Source organism: Anabrus simplex, chromosome 13 (assembly GCF_040414725.1).
Source record: "Anabrus simplex isolate iqAnaSimp1 chromosome 13, ASM4041472v1, whole genome shotgun sequence".
In the NCBI taxonomy this organism is placed as follows: domain Eukaryota; kingdom Metazoa; phylum Arthropoda; class Insecta; order Orthoptera; family Tettigoniidae; genus Anabrus; species Anabrus simplex.
Genome location: NC_090277.1, coordinates 36,458,343 through 36,485,107, shown reverse-complemented (window position 1 = coordinate 36,485,107; position 26,765 = coordinate 36,458,343). Strand labels below are relative to the sequence as shown.

Here is a 26,765-nt window from a genome sequence, read left to right as displayed (position 1 = left end):
CCAAATCAGAGGAAAGTCCATAGAATCTGGAAGTTTGAACTCACGGTGAGGCTGAAAATAAAATGAACGCATGAATGACATGCTAAATACATCGTACCATGGTGAGGAGTAATTCTAAATCCATTACAATAAGAGGATTATAAAGTCAACAGTTCACCTTGTGAAAGAGAAGATGATACTGGAGCAAATGTCTGTCCTTCAGACGGATTGCAGTCAGGATGAAAAGAATAAATTTCTCAAAGACCTGGAAGAGAATATCAGTGAAGAGAGGTCCATCATCATCGGGATGTCAATGCACAGCTTGGGAGAGACAGGAATGGCTATTAGAAGATGATGAGACCACATGGCTATGGGAGAAGTGATTCAAAAGGGTAACATCACCTAAACTTTCGCATTTAAGAAACTGTTCGGCAGTAAAAAAAAAAAAAAAAAAAAAATAAATGGTTCAACAAAAGAGTCAGTCACAAGATTACCCGTTACAGCTGGGATGGATAGACCAAGACGGTCATTGAGTATGTCATTACAGATATAGAAAGTGGTAGACGTGTGACTGATGTCAAAATGATAGCAAGTTATTTGTAGCATGTCTGAATGACCTTAATGTACCAAAAGTAACATACAGGAAATTACCTAAGATTAAGGTGTGGAAATTAAAACAGATTGGAATGAGGACTGTATATGAGGACAACTGCCTACAGAGGAAGTGGAGGGTAGTGAGGTAGAGTGAACAAGATTTTAAAACACCTTGATAAAACAAGCAATAGTGGTTTGTGGGAAGAGAAGTGCAAGAATAAGGGAAAAAGAGACACCCTGGTGGAATAAAAGAGTAAGATCCTCAATAAAAGAAAGCATCATAGCATAAAAAGAACAAGATAGAAAGAAATCCAAGGCAGAACAGGTAAGGGAGAAGGGGAAGGCCAGAGACCTTGAGCAAGTTTACTGGGACAGGAAACTGAGAGTTAAAAAAGTAGTAGAAGAGGTATAAAGTGCAGGGAGAAATGTACTCAAAAAGAGAAGGAAGACAGCAGAGGCAATATGAATTTACTCTTCAGAGTGATCAAAAACAAAAGAAATTCAGTTGAAACCATCCCAACAATTGAGGATCCTAATGGAAACCTGGCCAGGAAAGAAGAGGAAATGAGAGGTTTTGATGAATCATTTTGCTCACCTATTGAATAGGACAGAAGCAAATCAGAGAACAAAAGAACCAGCAGTTGAAACCTGCACAGAGGAACCTCCCATTACATGTACAGAAACTGAAGGAGACCTTAAGAAGATGCCGCAAGGGAAATCCTCAGGAATCGATGAAGTCAGCAGGGACATGATTAAAGCAGCAGGAGTCCAGGGTTTACAGTAGCTACACAGAGTCCTCAATGAGGTTTGAAAAGATAACAAGATACATGATAAACACTCAAGGGTGGCATTATATCCCTGTTTAAGAAAGGAAATCACCTCAAATACTCCAACTACCGGGAAATAACACTCTTTTCTCATGGGCTGAAGATTCTTGAGAAAATCTTAGGGAGCAGATTGCAAGTCATCTTAGAGCCACAGTTTGAAGAACTGTATGGCTTCAGGCCTAACAGCTCCACAACAGATCTAATCTTCAGTGTCCATACGTTAATGGACCAATATTAGGAAAAAGGCAATGATTCGTGTATGGACATCCTTGATATTCAGATGGCAAACGACAACTTTGCAAGAGAGAAGATATGGGAATGCCTGACAAGAAAGGAATGTGCCAGAGTTACAAGGTGGCTAAGAGGTGCTGCTATCTGGCCGCGAGAAGATAAGCTTGCTAGGCCGTGGACCGTGGCTTGATAATGGAACTAAGATAGCAGTTGTTTTTTATTTTTGTCTCTTAATTTTGAAGAAGACACTTTGGAAACTACACTCCTGGTTGTGCTTTAAGGATAAATTTGTCACTCAAGAAGGGAAAATGGTGATGGGACTTGATCCCGGTTGATGGTTTCTCCATCTGGGCGTAAGCCCCGAAGATTTGGTTTGTTTTTTAAAAATGATTTGATCGTTTCTATCCTCCGACCTCATAAGTAAGCTTCAAGCATTTCAGTACTGGGTTAACCTCGCCAACGAAAACTACTATTTAATGGTGTTAAGAGACATGGACACTCTTAAGGGCTACGATATGTGAGAAATTCTACATCTGATTTTTCGGACATTTCGAGGTTAAATAAAATTAAACATTTAAAAATCTGGTCTTCATCATATCTGTGTAATGCTCATACCTTTTGGGGTTTCAATTTTAAATTGTAATGATGGTATTAATTTTTCCTTTTGATACAGTTATTTAAGGTTTCATGCCAGTTAAAGATTGTTTATGTTGAGGAGCTCCTAACTAACCTATTATGTACAAAGTCTCTGTATAACCTAGATGGTGGTTTAATTCATTTTCTCTTATTTTTCATAATAATCATTTTATTATTTAAACATTTTCAAGCCATTTCGAGCAAGTAAAAAAATAAGGGTTTAAATGAAAGCTTTTCTAATGAATTCCTTGGTATTTTCGTGTGGCTGTTTTGATTATGGTGGTTGTCATCTGTTACACACCCGTGTAATAGAATGCAAACGTAAGAGGGGCGTTGCTCTGTTGAATCTGACATATGAGTATCAGCTAATTATTGATGTCTTGACAGTCATCTGATTTTGGAAAGGATTGTTCGTCCGTGTTGATGACTTTTCTGCAGTGTTGAGTTACTCTCTTAATTGAAGTTACTGTTCAGAGTGGGATATTTAATTATTTATGCTACTTGTGGATTTATTTGCATGTCATTGGATTATTTCTGCCTGATTACTGAAGTAACGTGTGTTGTGGGTTATGACTGTTTCAAGCACCATTTGGGTAACCAAGATAGTCCATTAGAGAAGTTTTCAGCATTCATATTGAAATATTTGATTCAAGATTTTAATTTTAAATTGGTCTCCCATTTATTAATTGGTCAGAATTTGAATCGCAGATTGGGAGGTGGAAGTTCTTTTAAATGATTTTGCCTTGATTTCAAGTTTTTAATTTTGAATTGATCTTCATTTATTAATTGTTCAGAAATTACATTAGTGTCTTTTGGGAGGTCGGTAGTTCTTTTAAATGATTTTGGTTAATTAAAGTTTTCTTTTGAATTTAATTGAGTTATTATTATTTCAGCCAGTTAGTTAATTAAACTTAGTTTTGATTGATTCACCTGACCTCTTGTGCCCTAGCTTCTACAGATTACGACGGCTTTTTTTTGGGGGGGATATTTTGTATGTATTCTGGTTATTATTATTTCTTATTTTGCTTGCTATTATCCCAGGTCGTGCTAACACTCTTGCCTTTTATTTTACTGTGTCATGAGGTTATTGATATACTGGATCTCTGTAATACCATCTAACACTTTTGACAATATCAATCCAATTCCATTTCTCATCTGTTGTTACCATTCCAGTGGAGGGTATAGCTTTTTCTCAACTCTTTTTTGCCTTTACCTTTCCATTTAGTTTCACTCAGTCCTAGTATTGATAATTTCTTTCTCTCCACGATGTCTACTACTTCTTCATATTTACCAGTCAAAGTCAAAATGTTGATTGTTCCTATTAGAGTGTGTTCTCTTCTGCGGGGTTGTTGCACAATCGCAAGGTGTGGGCTATCATTAGGCTGTAAGCTGTCATACCTAGAGTAGTTCTGTAAGTACTGTTGTCTACTCTGAGTTCTTGGGTTTTCATCCGAGGTTCGTTTAAGTGTGGAAAGCAATTACAGTTACTCTCCAATTGACTTGCTAGCCCTAACATTAAAGAAAATTTTCTGTCAGGGTTATCTCCCTTAGCCTTCAGCAGTACCCTGCCCCATCTGCAAGGCAGCAACTTCCAGTTGATTCATGTGTCATTTCCTACACAGTGGCTTCAAAAAGCCCCTTCTGATTGAATTCCTTTGCCCATAGTCATTGGTTCTCCCTTGGTAGCAGCCACACAACCCTTGGGCAGACAGCTGGAGGTACTTTTGCATGCGGTAGCAGGATGTACCTGACCTGACCTGAAATAAACCTTAAAATGGCTTTAATTAGAAACGGGAATTACAAAAGCAATCTTAGTTATAATTCAGTAACATTTGTTAAAAACCAATGTATCCTAGATCAAGTTACACCAATTAGTGCAGCCTTATGGTGAACGTTGGGCTGGCATTCTTGAAGGCAACAATCAAACTTTTGACTTTTTAAAACATATGAAGTCCCCAGTCACCATGCACAATCTCCCTGTCAGCTGATTGTAATTATGTTCTCATGCCTCCATAAGGAATGCTAATGTCAGGCATGCAGACCCTCTTTTGTTGTTGTAGCTCGGTTTGGTTCAAATAACCTATAGGAATAATTGTTTGTATGGTTCATGTGGTTTAGGGTTTATGTCCTTGATGACTTCCCTTCTAAATTTCGTATGAGGCAGCCTGCCCTAATCCATCTCTGGTCAGATACTGCATGCTTAATGCCTGATGTCTTCTGGATTGGCCGAGAAGAAGTTTGTCATTTGTAGTTTGTGTCTCATTCTTATCCTTGGCTCTGACTATAAAAGTGACTGAGATACAAACAGTGCTAGTAACACCATCCCTAATACAGCCACATCCTGTAGAAAAGGGTGTGAAGTTGGCGTTCATATGGTGTGCATTTCAGTGAACCTGAGAGTCTGGTATGTAACAGCCCTGTTTGGGTAGGAGAGGAAAGCAATGGAAAACTACCACATACTTCATTTCCTTAGTTTGGCTCCTCAGTGGCACCTACCTCATTATGGCAGCTGATGGTAGAGCTGTTGAGGATCCTTGCTGCCTTTAGGTTGAGCTCTGCACCGACAATAGGAGATATGGGTTACGTATTTCATGCTGTGCTGTACTTGCTGGTACAAGAAGTGAAAGATAACAGTGATAAATTTTGAAGTTCTGTCTGGCTCCATGGCTAAATGGTTAGCGTGCTGGCCTTTGGCCACAGGAGACCCGGGTTCGATTCCCGGTAGGTTCGGGAATTTTAACCTTCATTGGTTAATTTCGCTGGCACGAGAGCTGGGTGTATGTGTTGTCTGCGCCATCATTTCATCTTCATCATGATGCGCAGGTCACCTACGGGTGTCAAATCAAAAGACCTGCACATAGCGAGCCGAACATGTCCTCGGACACTCTTGGCACTAAAAGCCATATGCCATTTCATTTTTGAAGTTGTGAATATTTCAGAATTGATTACTTTATGATAAGCAGAATATTTTTAGGTATGTCTGTACATTATCCAGATTTTTTAGTATTATTTTAGAAGTTTGATATTATATTATATAATTGCTCCACACTTCAAAAATATCCCTGAGTGTTCAAACAGGACTTTTCCATTCCTAGAGGTCTTTTAGTTGTCATGTTTTTAAGGATCAACATGGGAATTTTCTTAAAATGATAATGAAGTATTGAAATTGAAACTGACTCATTTACCATGAAATTATGAATTGTTAAGTCAACTTATATGTAACTAAGTTTTGTGATGTGTGTGAAGAATGTGCCTAATATATTAACTCTTCCACGGAACAACTATCTACTTACATCAGACGAGATGCATTTGAAAGAAGAAACTAAACCAGAGTTGCCCGAGCCAGGACAAACACAGGTGAACACATTTGAAGTAATCTAATAGAGCCAAAACTGGTTAAGATATTTTTGTGAGAATAGAAAGAAAAAGTACTTCATAAAGAGGGAACATGATTTAAAAAAATGAAAAGCAGTTTCACTGTTAAATTTAAGGTTAGGTTTGTGGATAAAAGTAATTATGATAAAAACATGAAGCAATTGTTTACAATTATAATTAATGAAATAAATAAAGAAGTAGTACATTTTAAATCACAAACATATTAAAACTTCAAGGAAAAATGTTGTTAGAAATGCATACTGTCCATTTCGCTTACAGTTACCTATGTTTAAAGGTTCACTGGAAAGTCCATCATCTGGGTGATTTACACATGTCTCGTGTGGTTTAGCATCCACTTTCTCAATAAACCTTAATTTTTCATCATCTGTAAACTGTCTAGCTTCCTTCTTCTCCGTAACTTAATGTCCTGCAAACCACTATGCGTAAGTACAGTAGGCCTAATTTATGAACATTGTTGCACAATTCATTTACGAGCATAAAATTAAGCACCAACATGTCAGCTGTATACGTAAGTGCAGTAGTCCCAATTTACGTAAATTGTTACACACATAAATACAGTAGGCCTAATTTACATACATAAGTCACTGAGGCCTCTTTCAGACTGTGCGGGACTAAAACACGCCCGTATGTATGAATGGGTGCACCCGCTTCCGCTGACTTTTACATACACAATGGGTCAAATTGTGCAAAACTTCCCACTCTTTCCAGCGGATCATTTTCAACACTGTTTTCAGTGTGATAATAAACATGGACCATCATAGCCTTCATTTACACTTATGAAAATACAAAAGCAGTTCACGCATGCTGCGTCCTTCACATATCATTAGAGAAGAAGATGGGTACAATTTTGAGGATACTCGCTCAATGAATGAATGAATGAATGAATGATATCGCACTTTTCCAAACATGAGACCACGTGTATTTCCGACATTTAAATGATACTAAGTTCTCGATGTCCATATCGGGTTCTATAACAACTGCTGTACATCACACAAGAAAATAAAAAGGCCCATGAATAACTTTTAAATTAAAAATGAGAAATAAATACTGTATGCCAAATGGGTGAGAATGGGCCTACTGTTGTTTGTCATCTAAATCCATTTTTACTTTCTTAGGTATACTATCAGGTTCTGTACTGATATCGTGAGCACGGTCAATCCGTTGTGCATGACAACGTTCTTAAAAACTTATGTCATTTACGAATAACTGTGGGCTTGGGACCGTGACACGCAACGGACTGCTCTTTCAAACATTTCTCCCACGCGCTGTTACCCTCTACCTCCGCATCATCTGAAAGATTCTATTTGGGCCAGTAACTAAGCACGGAAGCAGCTCAAACCTGCTTGAAAGAGGCCTCTTGAACGTAAAATTAAGCATCAACATATCAGACGCAAAGAGAATAAGACTGGCTTGGGACTGACACCCCCTGCGGTTGTATCCTGACACAGAACCATGCTCCGTGGTCGTAAAACGAAGTTCTCTACCAAATCCTTACCCAGGCCAGTTGTTGCTGTTGTGTGCACAACCTAGCCAGGAATGCTAATTTAAATTGCTTATGGTGGGAGGTACAATGTACTAAAGAATGACATAAATGTGCTATCCAGGTTTCTTTAGCATGTATTTCATACAACATGTCCTGGGACTTTGGAATAATTATGTAATAACCAGGGAAACGTGCTGGAGAGGGACGTCTTAACCGGTTTCGCGTGTACTTTGATGACTTTTTTTCCTGATTATGTAAATTATGAGTAATCTCCTGAATAGATTTCAATATACAACTCCTAATTTTAAAGTTGCAATATGGTATTTGTAGTGAGATCGTCAATTTTTTGAAATAATACTTATATACGTTCATGTATTCAAAATTTTATGCTACACCCTGAGGGTGTGGGACGCTGATGAAGAATTCACCCACGGTATCCCCTGACTGTGGTAAGAGGTGACTAAAAGAGGTCCCAGGCTCTCATTTTGAGAGAGTTTGTTGGCAACCATGGGGCCCTTAGCTTAATCCTTGCGTTGCTTCCACTTACATGTGTCAGCCTCTCACTTTCACCTATCCTTTCCCAACTCCCTTGGTCAGCACTTGTTGTTTTCCAGCACAACCGTATTAGAGGATTCAATGTCTTTCATGTTCACACCCTTTAAGTCCTTTGTCCTTCTTTGCCTGGTACTTCATTTTGTTAGCATTGGATCCCTTCCTTCCGCTTTCTTTGCTCCCTTCTACGCTCTGTGGTTGGGCAACACAGGCGGACTAAACCCATATTACCTGCCTGTCATAAGAGGTGATTAAAATTGGCGACGAAGGGATGATGAAATTAGAACCATGAGACTACTTGTGGTTAGTTCCATTACCTGCGGAACACCATGGGTCAGCGTTCCTTGTGACTAGTACCACTTCAATAGGAAAACCATGGGTCTGCATTACATAGGAACAGTGAATTTATGTGAGGAGCACTATGACCCTGGGCATTGTTTGTGACAAGTGTAATCATGTACATTTAACCAGTTGGTTCCACGGTGTTAACCCTTGAGTAGTACATTTTGTGACAAACACCATGGGTCTGCATTGTCTGTGATTAGTACCACTATGTGAGAAAAACCATGGGTCTGCATTATCTGAGAGTAATACCACTATGTGAGGAACACCTTGAATTTGTTTTGCACGTGAGCATTACCATAATGGGTGAGACACAAAGTATGATTAGCACTAGTATAGAAGGATAACTATGGTTTTGCTTTACCAGTGATTAGTACCATTATGAGGGGCCAGTGGTATGTATTTGGACCACTTTAGATAAGTATCATCCCAGTAATTAAGGCATTGTGAATTGGATCCACTGATAGTTTATGTTTCACTATCATTTTTTCACGATTATGTGTTTTAGATTCTAATCAGTGGATACATTTTGAAATTACAATTTTCATTCCGTTCACCTCATATCATTAATGGCCGATGACCTAGCTGTTAGGTCCCATTAAACACCAGACATCTTGAAATTTAATGCTAGTCAATATATAGCAGCTATTATTGTTCAAAGCCCCTCCACTGCATGGCAGCTGGTTTCATCACTGCTACTGCTACTTTATCCTATCCAAATTTAGGCTATGTACATAGCTGTCTTCCTGTTGTCATTTGTCGAAGAGCTCCAAACTATTTCTTGAAAGTATCAAATCTTGATGTTCAACTTCTGGTAGATCTTCTTTGGGCTAAACCTTTTTCCTTAACATATTAACCTGTTGCAGACCGTTCTATTTGTCTGTCCTCATAATGTGACCCACATATACCAGTCACTTCATTTTAATTGTCTTGATGTGGTCAGGTCGACAGCTCTTTGTGGCTAGTACTTTCCCATTTCTGTCCAGAAAATAAATGGGAAGGTTTTCATGATCTTTAAATATGGCCAAGGCTGTTTCTTTCCCACTCCTAGCCCTTTCCTATCTCTTCATTGCAATAAGACCTATCTGTCTGAGAGCGCTGTAAAGCAACTTGCAAAACAATAGTTCTTGGATGCATACTGGGTTTGGAACTTTATGAAGGCAACTATTTAATTACAACTCATAAAAAGATATTTATATTATACCAAGATTTACTGTCCTTCAGCCAATCACCATCATTGTGTACTATCCACTGCCAATGATATTGGTGTCATAGGGTACCTCAGCACCTTTTGTGTTCATAGTGGTCTACTGTTGAAGAATCTCTGGAACAGTCCTGTAGCGAAGGCTCTGAAGTGGTTCTTTCATCTTAGGAATTGTGTGAGTGTCACAAGGGCTTAAGTCCTTTGATTAAGGAGGATGGTACAGCTATTCCCAGTTTCATTCTCCAAAGAAATTAGCCACAGTTTATACTGTTCTTACTGTGAGCCTTTTCATGAAAAATGATGTAAGGATGCTGCAGAAAGTATCACCGCTTCTTTTTCAAAAGAGGGTGCAGGTTGTGTTCCTGAAATGAACAGTAATATTGCACATTGATGGTCTGCTGTGGAGGAAAATAATGCGTTTGGATAACACCACCACAGTTGTACCCGAGAATAACCAAAACTTTCAGATGGCTGGTGTTCTGACAAAATTTCATCCTTTGTGGATACCCATAATGATATTAGGCATAGATATCAAGGATAATTAAATAAAAAACCACCTATTCAATACTTTCCACGTTTAATGTGGTTATTATCTACATGATTTTATGTAGACTCATTTGGTCAGGTACATGTTTCACCCATTATTTTGGGCATCTTCAGCCTGTAAACAACCTTTAGGTCAAGGTTTGGGACCTTTTTAACTAATATAAACATACTAATATATACACTTTATACAACATATACATTATATACAATATATACAAACATAAGTCAATACAGTAAAGTTTTTTGGTCCTAATCTATTTAATATGGAAAATGTCCAAAACTAAAATGGATCTTCTTTTCGGTGAAGAGGATTGCAAATCGGGGTTTATGTGACCCCTATATCATATTAAGTACTTGACGTATCGTGTCTGGTGACAGGATGTGTCGTCAACAATAAGTGGAGATTTGAACTGATTGTAGGTTGGTCAAGATTGAAAATATAAATTTAAATTGAATGTGTTTTAACTTGGCAGTTCTGGTTAACTTAAAATGTTCAAAACTAAAAATAAAATGAAACGGATCTTCTTTTTTCTTCTTGAGAAGGGGTGATATTAAAACTGGAGCTTGTTTGACCCACGATTTTCATTTTCATGTTCTTGACGTAACTAATATTTAAATGTGTTGTCGTGTACAAGTGGAGATTCAAAAGCCGATTGTTGTAGGTAGACTGGTCAAAAACGTTGTGAATGAAACTGTTAGCGTCTTGACTTTGGGTCTCATGTAACGTCAAGGAATTGACAAGAGTACAATATTTAGCTGTTTCATAGTTTTAGGCTGCTGCTTAATTGGGAAGAGACATCCTAGACACTTGATACAGTCTTGTGTGAAAATTGTTCCCGTTGATGTGTTGCTTGGTCTTTGGGAGGGATCTTAAGAATATCTGTAATGAAGTAGAAAATAATTTTGAATTAAAAATTTTTTGAGCACGCGTTGTGATAAAATGTATTAAATTAACACCTCTTAACTGTAAAATGACTTACTTGTTCAGTTAATACTAGATGGATCTGTCTGTTCCGGCAGCGCCTGTCTTGTCACCATTTCTACTCCTGGTGTTGTAATGGTGCGGTAATGGAGGGGCGGGGCATGGAGGGAGAGTGGGGGTAGGCTGGTCTATGGGCGTGTGTGCTGTTGCTGGAGGGGAGTTTCTAGAAGCAATATGGGCGGGTTTAACTTTTGGCATGATGGATGAAGCATTTGAGTGTGGAGATTTAAATAAATGAGGGATTTTGTTTTGATCTGAATTCACGATATTAATTAATCTAGGTGTTAATTCGTACAAAGGATTTTTAATTTCATTGACGTCGTTGAGATTTTTATTTTTATTGTAGGTTTGGTCTAAAAAGATGTGTAGGTTTTCCAGTTCATTCATTAATTTCCCTTTACCTATGCTTCTAATGATGGTAAGATCTTTCTCTATGGATGTAAAGTGATGGCCCGTTTCTCTCATACGTTGGCTCATCGCTGAGTACTTATTGTGTTTTTGAGCGTTATAATGTTCCAGATATCTCGTGTTAAAGCTGCGGCCAGTCTGTCCGATATAAGAAAAACCACATTGTGTACATGTTAGTTTATATATGCCGGACCTTGAATAATGGTTGCTATTGTGATTGACCTTGTTGTGGTTAAAAAACATGTTTCGATTAGTGTTAACTGTCCTGAAGGCTATATTGATATTGTGCTTCTTTAAAGTATTTGCGATCTGATGGACGGCTGGGTTGTTATATGTAAATGTGGCGAAACTGTTTTTTTTAGGTTTTTCTGGGATGAGGTTAGTGGACAATTTAATTTTGATTTTATTAATCAAACGGTTGACCATATCTATTTTAAACCCGTTCAGTTGAGCAAGATTCCTTATGTACTTCAGTTCAATTTTTAAATTGTTGGGAGAAAGAGGAATTTTTAAAGCTCTATAAATTAAATTATAGAAAGAGGCTTGTTTTTGGGACTTGGGGTGTATGGATGAATTCACATCTTTTTAGACCAAACCTACAATAAAAATAAAAATCTCAACGACGTCAATGAAATTAAAAATCCTTTGTACGAATTAACACCTAGATTAATTAATATCGTGAATTCAGATCAAAACAAAATCCCTCATTTATTTAAATCTCCACACTCAAATGCTTCATCCATCATGCCAAAAGTTAAACCCGCCCATATTGCTTCTAGAAACTCCCCTCCAGCAACAGCACACACGCCCATAGACCAGCCTACCTCCACTCTCCCTCCATGCCCCGCCCCTCCATTACCGCACCATTACAACACCAGGAGTAGAAATGGTGACAAGACAGGCGCTGCCGGAACAGACAGATCCATCTAGTATTAACTGAACAAGTAAGTCATTTTACAGTTAAGAGGTGTTAATTTAATACATTTTATCACAACGCGTGCTCAAAAAATTTTTAATTCAAAATTATTTTCTACTTCATTACAGATATTCTTAAGATCCCTCCCAAAGACCAAGCAACACATCAACGGGAACAATTTTCACACAAGACTGTATCAAGTGTCTAGGATGTCTCTTCCCAATTAAGCAGCAGCCTAAAACTATGAAACAGCTAAATATTGTACTCTTGTCAATTCCTTGACGTTACATGAGACCCAAAGTCAAGACGCTAACAGTTTCATTCACAACGTTTTTGACCAGTCTACCTACAACAATCGGCTTTTGAATCTCCACTTGTACACGACAACACATTTAAATATTAGTTACGTCAAGAACATGAAAATGAAAATCGTGGGTCAAACAAGCTCCAGTTTTAATATCACCCCTTCTCAAGAAGAAAAAAGAAGATCCGTTTCATTTCATTTTTAGTTTTGAACATTTTAAGTTAACCAGAACTGCCAAGTTAAAACACATTCAATTTAAATTTATATTTTCAATCTTGACCAACCTACAATCAGTTCAAATCTCCACTTATTGTTGACGACACATCCTGTCACCAGACACGATACGTCAATTACTTAATATGATATAGGGGTCACATAAACCCCGATTTGCAATACTCTTCACCGAAAAGAAGATCCATTTTAGTTTTGGACATTTTTCCATATTAAATAGATTAGGACCAAAAAACTTTACTGTATTGACTTATGTTTGTATATATTGTATATAATGTATATGTTGTATAAAGTGTATATATTAGTATGTTTATATTAGTTAAAAAGGTCCCAAACCTTGACCTAAAGGTTGTTTACAGGCTGAAGATGCCCAAAATAATGGGTGAAACATGTACCTGACCAAATGAGTCTACATAAAATCATGTAGATAATAACCACATTAAACATGGAAAGTATTGAATAGGTGGTTTTTTATTTAATTATCCTTGATATCTATGCCTAACGTCATCTTCAATACGGAACAATAATGAGAGTTGTTACTTGTAATTTGGTAGCCAACCAGGCAAAATACCGTTTAAATAGGTACTTCAACCTTAAGGCCAAGATTTGTAAACTAACTAAAGACATAGCCTTTCTAAAACAGCGTCTAGAACTAAAATTGATCCCAAAATTTTTGAAACCTACACAGCGAAAAAACTCATCTAACCAAAGTTTGATTAGAGTTCAAAACAAGGTCAACGACATTTGGTTAAGAAATGAAATTAAAGCGTCATATAAAAAGAAGTCGCTTTTAAATCTGCAGTTATATAGAGTTCATTTAGCGTTAGCTCAGGCTTTACATCCGTTAGAATGGAACTCTTTCCAGCTACATGTGGACAATAAACTGATTGCTTTATTGGATAGGAAGCAAGTTACTCTCGACAAGAAACTATCTCAATTAAAAGCATCCCAATCACGATTACCAAAACGCAGTTCAGACACGCAAAAAGCGGCTCCCTCACAGAACAATACACCCACAGTAGTTAATTTGACAGACGTACAGTTCTCTGAAGAAGAAATGGGGATCTTGAATAAAGGCTTAAAACATAACTGGCCTAGCAAGAAAAAAGAAACGGATATTATCAACACAGTAGCTGAGATCGAGGCTAACATTTCTAAACTCCCTTTAGAAACACAAAATGATACCAGATTTGAGGTAAAAAAGAAACTACCAAAACTAGCGGAAGAAATAAACGCATATTCAAATTTCGACCACAAAAAATTGATCCAGAACGTAAAAAAGAAAATAGACGACAACAACATTATTGTCACAAAAGCGGACAAAGGAGGATCCACAGTTCTCCTAGATCAAAACACATACATTCAAAAAACAGAAGACTTTTTTAAGGACAAAATATACACAATAGTCAACAAAGATCCAACCACGAGAATTCAGCGAAATCTAAAAACTCTAATAAGAAGTTCTAACTTTCTTTTCAATGAACAAGAACAACAAAAACTTTTTAACATGAACCCTAGTATTCCGACAGCCAGAGCCTTACCAAAGATTCATAAGAAGGACATTCCAATACGCCCTATCATAAACTGTAGAAACAGCCCCACCTATAAAGTATCAAAATTCATTCACGGCTTTCTAAAAAAACATTACGTATTCAATAATAAACACCCTTTAAAAAATTCATTCACTTTTGCGAAATTTTAAACAAGTTTAAGCTGCGCCCCAATCACTCAATGTGCTCCTATGACGTCGTAAATATGTACCCAAACATCCCTACCAAAGAAACTGTAAGAATTATCAGTGATAATATCAATAAACACAGCGGCCTTAGTAAGATGGAAATTGAAGAATACATGAAGATATTAAATTTTGTCTTAAGCAACAACTTTTTCTCTTTCAATGGAAAGTTTTACCAACAAAAAGGCTTAGCGATGGGCGACCCTCTTTCTGGCATCTTAGCAGACATTTATATGGACACAATAGAACACACAAAAATTATAACACAAATAAAAGGCGTATGTTTATGGCTGAGATTTGTAGACGATACCTTCATAATTTTCGACAAAAATGTCACTAATAGTGACGAGATCTTGGAGTCCCTAAACAAAATTGACCCCAATGTTAAGTTTACTAAAGAGGATGAGGTTAGGAACTCATTAAACTTTTTGGACTTAACTATTACACGCGGACATAATACCTTCGATTTTCGAATATACAGGAAACCTACACACTCTCCCTTGACTATTATGAATTCATCCATACACCCCAAGTCCCAAAAACAAGCCTCTTTCTATAATTTAATTTATAGAGCTTTAAAAATTCCTCTTTCTCCCAACAATTTAAAAATTGAACTGAAGTACATAAGGAATCTTGCTCAACTGAACGGGTTTAAAATAGATATGGTCAACCGTTTGATTAATAAAATCAAAATTAAATTGTCCACTAACCTCATCCCAGAAAAACCTAAAAAAAACAGTTTCGCCACATTTACATATAACAACCCAGCCGTCCATCAGATCGCAAATACTTTAAAGAAGCACAATATCAATATAGCCTTCAGGACAGTTAACACTAATCGAAACATGTTTTTTAACCACAACAAGGTCAATCACAATAGCAACCATTATTCAAGGTCCGGCATATATAAACTAACATGTACACAATGTGGTTTTTCTTATATCGGACAGACTGGCCGCAGCTTTAACACGAGATATCTGGAACATTATAACGCTCAAAAACACAATAAGTACTCAGCGATGAGCCAACATATGAGAGAAACGGGCCATCACTTTACATCCATAGAGAAAGATCTTACCATCATTAGAAGCATAGGTAAAGGGAAATTAATGAATGAACTGGAAAACCTACACATCTTTTTAGACCAAACCTACAATAAAAATAAAAATCTCAACGACGTCAATGAAATTAAAAATCCCTTGTACGAATTAACACCTAGATTAATTAATATCGTGAATTCAGATCAAAACAAAATCCCTCACTTATTTAAATCTCCACACTCAAATGCTTCATCCATCATGCCAAAAGTTAAACCCGCCCATATTGCTTCTAGAAACTCCCCTCCAGCAACAGCACACACGCCCATAGACCAGCCTACCCCCACTCTCCCTCCATGCCCCGTCCCTCCATTACCGCACCATTACAACACCAGGAGTAGAAATGGTGACAAGACAGGCGCTGCCGGAACAGACAGATCCATCTAGTATTAACTGAACAAGTAAGTCATTTTACAGTTAAGAGGTGTTAATTTAATACATTTTATCACAACGCGTGCTCAAAAAATTTTTAATTCAAAATTATTTTCTACTTCATTACAGATATTCTTAAGATCCCTCCCAAAGACCAAGCAACACATCAACGGGAACAATTTTCACACAAGACTGTATCAAGTGTCTAGGATGTCTCTTCCCAATTAAGCAGCAGCCTAAAACTATGAAACAGCTAAATATTGTACTCTTGTCAATTCCTTGACGTTACATGAGACCCAAAGTCAAGACGCTAACAGTTTCATTCACAACGTTTTTGACCAGTCTACCTACAACAATCGGCTTTTGAATCTCCACTTGTACACGACAACACATTTAAATATTAGTTACGTCAAGAACATGAAAATGAAAATCGTGGGTCAAACAAGCTCCAGTTTTAATATCACCCCTTCTCAAGAAGAAAAAAGAAGATCCGTTTCATTTTATTTTTAGTTTTGAACATTTTAAGTTAACCAGAACTGCCAAGTTAAAACACATTCAATTTAAATTTATATTTTCAATCTTGACCAACCTACAATCAGTTCAAATCTCCACTTATTGTTGACGACACATCCTGTCACCAGACACGATACATCAAGTACTTAATATGATATAGGGGTCACATAAACCCCGATTTGCAATCCTCTTCACCGAAAAGAAGATCCATTTTAGTTTTGGACATTTTCCATATTAAATAGATTAGGACCAAAAAACTTTACTGTATTGACTTATGTTTGTATATATTGTATATAATGTATATGTTGTATAAAGTGTATATATTAGTATGTTTATATTAGTTAAAAAGGTCCCAAACCTTGACCTAAAGGTTGTTTACAGGCTGAAGATGCCCAAAATAATGGGTGAAACATGTACCTGACCAAATGAGTCTACATAAAATCATGTAGATAATAACCACATTAAACGTGGAAAGTATTGAATAGGTGGCTTTTTATTTAATTATCCTTGATATCTATGCCTAACGTCATCTTCAATACGGAACAATAATGAGAGTTGTTACTTGTAATACCCATAATGATGCCATTCATTTGATTGTCATGTCAGTTGTGGGTCATACAATTTATCCCATGTCTCATCCAGCATAATGATATGATATAAGGAAGCCTCCCCTTCTCACTTATAGCTCTCCAAGTAGTTATGATGCCTTTGCTGGCAGGACGTAGTGTTTACAGTGTACTATGTCTTCTGGTATGGGCTAGAGCAATATTGTTTCTTTCATTGATCTATCTCAGCTTTATCCTTGGCTTTGACAGGATGAAAGTGACTGAGGTATGAGTGATGCTAGTAATGCCATTCCTTATGCAGCCAGTCCCTGCTATGAATGGTGTGAACATGCTGCTCAAAGGGTCAGTTGGTGCATGCATTTCAGTGGGCTTGGCAGACTGATATGTAATAGCAACTTGTGGCTCGGTGAGGAAAGCAACGGGAAACTACCTCACTCCTCATTTCCCTAGTATGCCTCTTCGGTGATGCCTAGGCCATTTATGACAGCTGATGGCAGAGCTGTTGAGGATCCAACCAGCCTTTGGGCTGAGGACTAAACATAGAAGTAGTTGTGAACCGTGTTTTAGTGTAACCATTTCTGCATATCTGTCAAATCGTGCTGAACCCATCCTGATTCACTTCTTCACATGCCCAGGTGTTCGTTCAAATGCGAAGCACAGTCTCGGTCTAGCTCACAAATCGTATAGCTTCATCTTCACTGGCACTAATGTGACCTGGCTGATGCACGTCTGCCATATTTTGGCATTACACGTTGGAGGCTTTTACTACCAAGCTAATGTCATGTAAGGCAATGCAGATTCCCAGCAAGCCTCTTAAAGACCTTGATGACACTGTCTTGCTGTACGACGTCGGGCACATTTGATCTTTATCCAACTCCATTGTTCCTGTTTCAAAAACATTGTTACAACACGAACTTAGATCGTGAAGTAACACAAGCCTGTGTTCTTTTACCACTTCACATGTGCATGTTTTTAGAAGGGAGAGAGTGTTTGGGATTCCATTTGTCTCTTTCATTCTCACAACCCATTGTTGAGATAATTTATGTTTTTTAATGGAAATCAGAAGCATAATGAAATAATTATCATGACTCCGAGTACTTTCTTTGTATAAACATTATGTGGATTTAATTATAAATAGAAATTACAAAATATAACCTCCTTTATAATTCAGTAAGACTTAATTTAAAAAATATATCGTTGATTTAGTTAAACTGATAAGTGTAACTGTATGCTGAACATAGCACTGGCATTCTTGAAGGTTACAATCTATCTCTTCACTTCTTAAAACATATGAAGTCCAGTCAACATGCGCAATCTCCCTGTCAGCTTATCATAATTATAGTTTCATGCCTCCATAAGGACCTATGTTATTGTAGCTCAGTGTTGTTCAGATAATGTATAGGAATAATTATTTGGATGGTTCATGATGTTTAGGGCTTAGGTCCTTGATAACTTCCTTTCCAAAATTCATAGAGGTATCTCTGCTGAGAATCTGCGTGCTTAATGTATGATGTATTCTGGATTGGCCCAAAACAAGTTTGTCACTTGTATTTTGTGTCTCAGTCTCATCCTTGACTCTGACGTTATGAAAGTGACTGAGATATGAACAGTGCTAGTATCACCATTCCTTATAAAGCCTGATCCAGTAAGAAAGGGTGTGGAATTGTCATTCATATGGTTGGTCTGTATGTACATTTCATTGAACTTAAAAGACTGGTATGTAACAGCACTACCTGGCTAGGAGGGGAAAGCAATGGAAAACTACCTCACTCTTCAATTTCCTTAGTTTGCCTCCTTAGTGACACCTAGCTGTCTATGACAGCTGATGGTAGAGCTGTTGAGGGTATGGAGGATACGTATTTTGTGCTGAGCTGTATTTTCCACTACAGGATGTGAAAGGGAACAGTGGTAAATTTTAAGTCCTGAATATTTAAGAAGTGGATTGTTTATGATGAGCAGAATATTTTGCAATATGTCTAAATTTTCCTGATTGTTCAGTGTTATTTTAGATGATGTTATGTTTTATAATTGCTCCTCACATCAAAAATATCCCTGAGCATTCAAACGGGACACTTTCCACTCCTGAAGGTCTCGTTATTGTTATGAATTTAATGATCCTCAACACAGAAATTTTCTGAAAAACAACAATGATCATTTGAAGCTGACTCATTTACTAGGAAATAATGAATTGTTATGCCCTCTCATGTGATAAGAAATTGCCAGGAGTGTCTGAAGAATTTGCCTAATATATTAACTTTTCCACAGGACAATTATGAACTTACCTCAGATGAGATATTTTTGAAAGGAGAAACCAAATCAGAGTTAGCTGAGCCAGGACAAACACAGGTGAACAAATTTTAAGTAATCTAATATTTTGATGACCTCCTTCAATTTTCTTCATGTACTTCAAAACTTAATGCCAGGAAATGTGTAGCAGATATTATTGTTCAAAGCCCCTCCACTGCATGGCATCTGGTAGCTGGTTTAATCACTGCTATTGCCTCCTTATCCTAACTGGATTTAGGCCACAAGTATGGCTGTGTTCCTTTTGTCATGTGTCGAAGATCTCCATCCCATTTCTTAAAAATGCCAATCCAAGATGTTCATCATCTGCCAGGTCCTCTTTTGTCTAAACATTTTACTCAAAATATTACTTGTAGCAGACTGTTCGTTTCAGGAGTTCTCATAATGTGACCCATATAATCCAGCCTCCTCATTTTATTCATCGTAATGAGCTAAAGTTGGCTGTTCTTTGTGTGGAGTCATTCTCTCTTTAATTATGCTGCAAGCACAATATCAGTGGGTTTGAAACCCACTGTCATCAGCCCTAAAGATGGTTTTCTGTGGTTTTCCATTTTTACACCAGTCAAATTCCAGGACTTTACCTTAATTAAGGCCATTCCTGTTTCATTCCACTCCTAGTCCTTTCCTATCCCATCATCTCCCCAAGACCTATCTCTGTTGGTGCAATATAATGAAACTTATAAGAAAACACAAGATTTATAACTTGTACTGTTGTATTTACATCTTGAAAGTTTAGATTATCTTTTGTCTGGGTAATGAAATATATTGGGCTCTACAGTATTTAGTCCAACAACTGACAATTTGTTAATCGAACTTGGACATGGTAGGCAAGAGGTTGATAGCCAAGGTATGTCTGTTTGACAATCTATGGTAGCACAAGGCACAAACAAATGACAAGTCATTTACGAGGACAAAATAGGATTAACATGATGACAGGGTGTTCTGGGAAGAGAGGAAATGTGATGCGGGGATTATACTTATCCTTCTACTTTGTCTTCTATTACTCATTCTTCCAGAGCTGTCCTCTTTATCCTATTCTGAGTTCCCTTTCTTCCTCCTGTTCTTGATATAATTATGACATGACACATGTTGTTCATTTCATTTTTACATTGGGAGAATGTATTGATGTTTTTATTGTGCAGCTGTGAAATATATATATTTCAGCTGGGTGATGCTTTTATGACCTTTTATTCTAGTTATGTTTTTACATCTACGTTTCATACTTTCCTGTATATATTTGTTCCTTACAGCCTTCTACTGATATTAAGGGTGAAATTAGCATAGATGAACCCACAGTTGCCTGTCTCAAAGAAGAAGAAAAGTAAGTACAGTTTAGTGTAATTCAACGTTACACCCCTAACTCTTGACAATATGGAATTTGCTATTTAAGTGTTCATTACCTCCAACTTCGGATAAGTGGGTGAGTGAAGACCTCGAGAACCCAATATTGAGGGTTCAAAGCCAGCACAGGTCTATGCACATCATTCTTGAATTCTGTTACCTGTACTTCACTCATGGTCCTAACTTATTGGTTTGATCATGGCATGATAAAAATTAGAAAATAGTGATTAGCAGGCCTACTAGATGTCACCAGTTGTTAGCTGTGTCTGTGAAAAGATTATTAATATTACCTTCAGATTTCTGTTCTCCATATTGTAATTAGTGTTCCTGGGGGGGAAGTGATATCTGGTTGACCATGACATTGCTTTCAGCCATTCTTGCAATATGCCCAGTGCAGTGAATCAGCCTACCATGATTTAGACACGTGATTCTATCTCCTTTCATATCTCTGTACATCTCTGCATGCTTGTATCAAACCAGTTCCTTTATTAGTGACACTTCACAGACGTATTCTTTCAGTGATATCGATTGGTTTTGTCAATGGTTCTTGAAAAGACAACTGGATTTTCTCCCAAGAATTATTCCTGTGATGAATCATGTTTCACACATTATGGAATTCGTAATTTTCTTACTGGAGTGATGAAAATCCTCATCATGTTGTTCAGTCACGTTCATCATAGATTCTCATTGAAGGTATAGGTAGAAGCAAGGACAGAATCATTGGCCATTCATACTTCCACTGCATTTGACAGGCCAGCATTACTTGCAGTTTGTAATTGAAACAATGCCAGAGGTTCTCAATGATATTCCTCTGCTCTTACAGAGAGATATCTTGTTCCATCATAATTGTGTGACCCTCGCATTTCTCTGTTGTGCAGGAGTACTTCGACACTACTTTTTTTGGGGATTCAGTAGGTTGAAATCACCTATTTTAGTGGGTGGCATGAATCCTTGAAGTTAATCCCTTTTATTTTCATTTTTTGGGGTATGCTGAGTGTCTCAGACAGTTGAGTTGTTAGCCTTCTAACCCCAACTTGGCAGGCTCGATTCTGGCTGAGTTTGGTGATATATGAACATGTTCAAATACATCAGCCCGATATTGGTAGTTTCACTGCCAGGTAATAGAAGTCCTGCAGGATCATATTTTGGTACCCCTGCATCTCTGAAAACTGTAAAAGTAGTTAGTGCGACGTAAAGCGAATAACATAATTATACCAGGCATATGGCCTCTCCGTTAATTCATACTGCTGTTTTTTTTTTCGACTATGCTGTCATCTAATTATAATTCATCGAACTATGTGTTGTCCTTAATATTTTATCTTTTGTGACGAGATGTTCCTAGGATCATGTTTGTACTGATTCCTGGTGTTTGGAAACACTCTCATAAAGAGTGATTGTGTTTTCAATTTGGGTTACACGATCAACGTTCAGTTGTTTATTGATAATTCTGGAGTATTCAACACTGTGATTAAATTGATCCACCTGTGATATAGTTTGATATCAAAATGTATCAACCTACCATATTTAAGTTCAAATTATTGTTCACATTACTTTGTTGTAGACTGCCCACTTTTGCAATCATGTAAGGAAAGGCTAGGAAAACAACAGGTAAGAAATCTGCCACGTGGGTGACTGCCCTGATTGCATTTCAGATAGATTGATTGATTGGTTCATTGTTTGGAATGATTGATATATAAGTCGGGAGTCTTGGGGCACCTTGTATCTTGAAGCAGTGTGTTATTGATTGTTCCATGTAAGCAAGGAGATCGACATCGGGAGAAATATAGAGCATGTTAGATAGCAAAGCTAATTCTTATTAGTGATAGTATTGTAGTTCCCAGTAGACCTAGTGAAAATAATTCAATAGAAGGTAGTGTATGTCCTGGAGCTACTAATCCTGTGATCATGGCGAGTCTTTACGAAAAGTATTGAACATCTGAAATCAACTCTGTCCCTCTTAAATTCAACAAATTTCTTAATTGTGAAATTTTCTCATAGGCATGATCTTCCAAAAGGGTCTTATGTTAATGTGGAAATTAGTGAAATGCACAAACTTTTTATCAACATTTGTAAGCATTTTAATAATAATAAGGCTGGGTATGCCTATCTGAAACAGGGGTAGAAATTTCTTGGTGAGGGAACTATGTGGTAGTGTTAAAGAGTTTACAGTACCACAGAATATTGTACCCAATAGACACGTGAAAAAATAAATCAAAATGGTGGATACAGAGATGGGCAAGATACCTATCGTTCCTGTCCTTGCTTCACCTGGCTATTTCTCCGGAGAGCGGGTGTCTGGTTCGATGTTGGAATTAATTAAAATTAAAGAAGATCTTAAAGATCGAACAGGATAGGAAACATCATTGTGTGAGTAAATGAGGAACGAGATTATATAAACAGATTTAATGAATGGAAAGCATAAACAAAAAATATAAAAAAAGAATTCACAAGTAACACAAACATGTGCATTAATTAATTTACGTTGTTGGGCATTAAGTGGCAACAAAGCAATAAGTTTACGGAGTCCGCATTGCCATTGCTTTAGCTTGTAGTAGGTTTAGTGATAGGTTTGAACAGGTTATTTACGAAGCGCCTACGTACAACTTTTATATCTTATGATGTTAGGAATAGAATTACTTTGCAGCTTTGTAAATGAAATCTAACATCAATTCCCTCACATTTGGGATACAATTACACATAAATATATATATATATAACTGCAGGACCTTTGGCTGCCCAAAAAAATCACTGAGGTTAAGTGTGGTCCCAGAATCACAGACAAGAATGGGACTTGAACCCGCAACTCCTAAATAACGTACGTACTACTGCACATTCTAACAGGACACATGACAATTCAACAAATAAGAACAGCACAAAAATATCATACAGTAAACCAACAAACTCAGTAGCATCAGAAAATAATTACAAGCCAATGTTAATATTGTTTTAGCCTTCATAAGGGATGGTATTCTCCCCTTTACTACTGCTGTGTTGTACCAGTGGCCTATTTGTGCCAAGGGGGTGGAGGCAAGGTCGTTTCACTTCCAGCCATATACAAAATAAATGTCAACAGACCCTCTAGCTTGGCCTGACTAACACACAATGGTTGACTGTCTCGGGGTAGTGAGATTTTAAGGCTTCTCGTCCACTTGAAGCAGAAACCTGCGAACTGCGAATTTAGACTAATCTGTGTGAAGTCTGTTCTTTCCGAAATCGTGCGTATGCTATTGTCCTTCGGCTGCGTATTGGGTCAAGTTATTTAGTACGTGTATGTGTGAGATGATGGCATCTCCTGAAGATATGTGATCTCTATGTATTAGATATACCTCTGCTAGCAAGAAGATCTCAGAAAAGGAGACAGGAGTTGGTAAATGTTATCGAAAAGACAAATCTTTGGTGAATAATCACATATATGGGTTGATCTGGAAAAGGACAAAAGACAGTACTTCGGTTATGTTTGCATGACATGTGAAACATTTTGACACATTTTACAAAAAATAAAATACTAGTTAAAGATGTATAGTAACTTTTGAGAAACTTTTTCACCTGAAAAACTTCTAGCTGTAACTTTGAGTTAAGGGATGTTCATTTTGAAAGAAATACGAGGCTGGAGAATTTCTCGCCTCCTGCTTATTTTCTCCAATTTGATAATTCATGTCCTAATTCCCAAACAGGCAAAGGAAATATCTTATTCCCAAGTATGTTTTGTAACAGCGAGACGTACCGTAATACAAATAGCGGAAGAAGCTTAGTTCGATCGGCCACAGCACTTGGGAATATGTGTGTAGTTTCGTTGTCAAGTCTCAAAATGATAACATTTATCTGATATGAGAAACTTCATCTTTATTTACTATAATTCGAACAGTTGAGGCAATGATTTATTTTATGTATGACTTAGGTATGAATTGATCGGACGGGAAAATATAAATATTCCTAGAGTTCTTTAATGAAAACTGTACATTGAACATGTCTTGTAAAGTATCTTCAGATATAAGAATCAAGTAAAGTGGTATGAATGAACATACATACATACATACATACATACATACATACATACATACATACATACATACATGCATTATTATCGTTATAGACTGTTATGCCTTTCAGCGTTCAGTCTGCAAGCCTCTGTGAATTTATTGAACGTCGCCACAATCCTTGATTTGCAACTAGTGTTGTGGCCTCATTTAGTTCTATACCTCTTATCTTTAAATCGTTAGAAACTGAGTCTATCCATCATCGTCTTGGTCTACCTCTACTTCTCTTACCCTCCATAACAGAGTCCATTATTCTCCTAGGTAACCTATCCTCCTCCATTTGCCTCACATGACCCCACAACCGAAGCTGGTTTATGCATACAGCTTCATCCATCGAGTTCATTTCTAAATTAGACTTGATCTCCTCATTCCGAGTCCCCTCCTGCCATTGTTCCCACCTGTTTGTACCAGCAATCATACTCGCTACTTTCATGTCTGTTACTTCTAACTTATTAATGAGATATCCTGAGTCCACCCAGCTTTCGCTCCCATAAAGCAAGGTTGGTCTGAAAACAGACCGATGTAAAGATAGTTTCGTCTGGGAGCTGACTGCCTTCTTACAGAATACTGTTGATCGCAGCAGTAGCTTTACGACACCTTGATGCAATCTCACTTACTGTATTACCATCCTGGGAGAAAACACAGCCTAAATACTTGAAATTATCTACCTGTTCTAGGTTTGTATCACCAAGCTGACATTCAATTCTGTTGAATTTCTTACCTACTGACATCAGTTTGGTATTCGAGAGGCTAATTTTCATACCATACTCATTGCACCTATTTTCAAGTTCCAAGATATTAGACTGCAAGCTTTCGGCACAATCTGCCATTAAGACTAAGTCATCATCATAGGCCAGACTGCTTACTACATTTCCACCTAACTGAATCCCTCCCTGGCATTTTATACCTTTCAGCAGATGATCCATGTAAACTACAAACAGCAAAGGTGAAAGATTACAGCCTTATAAGTACCCTGAACCAAGAACTCATTCTACCATCCATTCTCACTGAAGCCCAATTGTCAACATAAATGTTTGATTGATTTTAATAATCTACCTTTAATTCCATAGTCCCCCAGTGGTGCGAACATCTTTTCCTTCGGTACCCTGTCATATGCTTTCTCTAGATCTACTAAACATGAACACAACTGCCTATTCCTCTCGTAGCATTTTTTCAATTACCTGGCGCATGCTGCAAATCTGATCCTGACATTCTCTCTGTGGTCTGAATCCACACCGGTTTTCATCCAACTTCCTCTCAACGACTGATCGCACACTCCCTTCCAAGATGCCAGGGAATACTTTGCCTGGTATACTAATCAATGAGATACCTCGATAGTTGTTGCAATCCTTCTCGTTCCCTTGCTTATAGATAGGTTCAGTTACTGCCTTTGTCCAATCTGAAGGTACCTTACCAACACTCCATGCTAATCTTACTACTCTATGGAGCCATTTCATCCCTGCCTTCCCACTATACTTCACCATTTCAGGTTGAATTTCATCTATTCGTGCTGCTTTATGTCAGTGAAGTTTATTTACCATCCTTTCCACTTCCTCAAGCGTAATTTTACCAACATTATTTTCCTCCTCCCCGTGAGCTTGGCTGTTCGCAACACCACAAGGATGATTTCCTTCTACATTGAGAAGATGTTCAAAATATTCCCTCCACCTCTCCAGTGATTCCCTGGGATCTATGAGTTCACTTGAATTACACAAAACACTGTTCATTTCGTTTTTCCCTCCCTGCCTAAGATTCTTTATTACTGTCCAGAAAGGTTTCCCTGCTGCCTGACCTAGCCTTTCCAGGTTATTACCAAAATCTACCCACGACTTCTTTTTGGATTCAACAACTATTTGTTTTGCTCTGTTTCTTTCATCTACGTACAAATCCCTGTCTGCCTCGGGCCTTGTTTGGAGCCATTTCTGATAAGCCTTCTTTTCACGTTTACGAGCTGCTCTCACTTCATCATTCCACCAAGATGTTTGCCTTTTCCCATCTTTACACACAGTTGTTTCTAGGCATTCCCTTGCTGTTTCTACTACAGCATCCCTGTATGCCACCCATTCACTTTCTATATCCTGAACCTGCTTACTGTCTACTGTTCGAAACTTCTCACTAATCATATCCACGTACTTGTCTAATTTCCCTGTCTTGGAGATTTTCTACCCT

General features: G+C 37.5%; 1 protein-coding gene across 1 annotated transcript in view; it reads left to right on the top strand.

Annotated features, from left to right (window-relative positions):
- The window catches only part of LOC136884632 (gastrula zinc finger protein XlCGF57.1), a 131,524-nt gene that overhangs the window by 20,667 nt on the left and 84,092 nt on the right, over positions 1-26,765 (top strand). The window contains exons 3-4 of the mRNA XM_068229979.1: positions 19,180-19,260; positions 20,469-20,539. Coding sequence (XP_068086080.1) covers positions 19,180-19,260; positions 20,469-20,539 — 152 coding nt within the window. The remainder of the gene's footprint in view (positions 1-19,179; positions 19,261-20,468; positions 20,540-26,765) is intronic.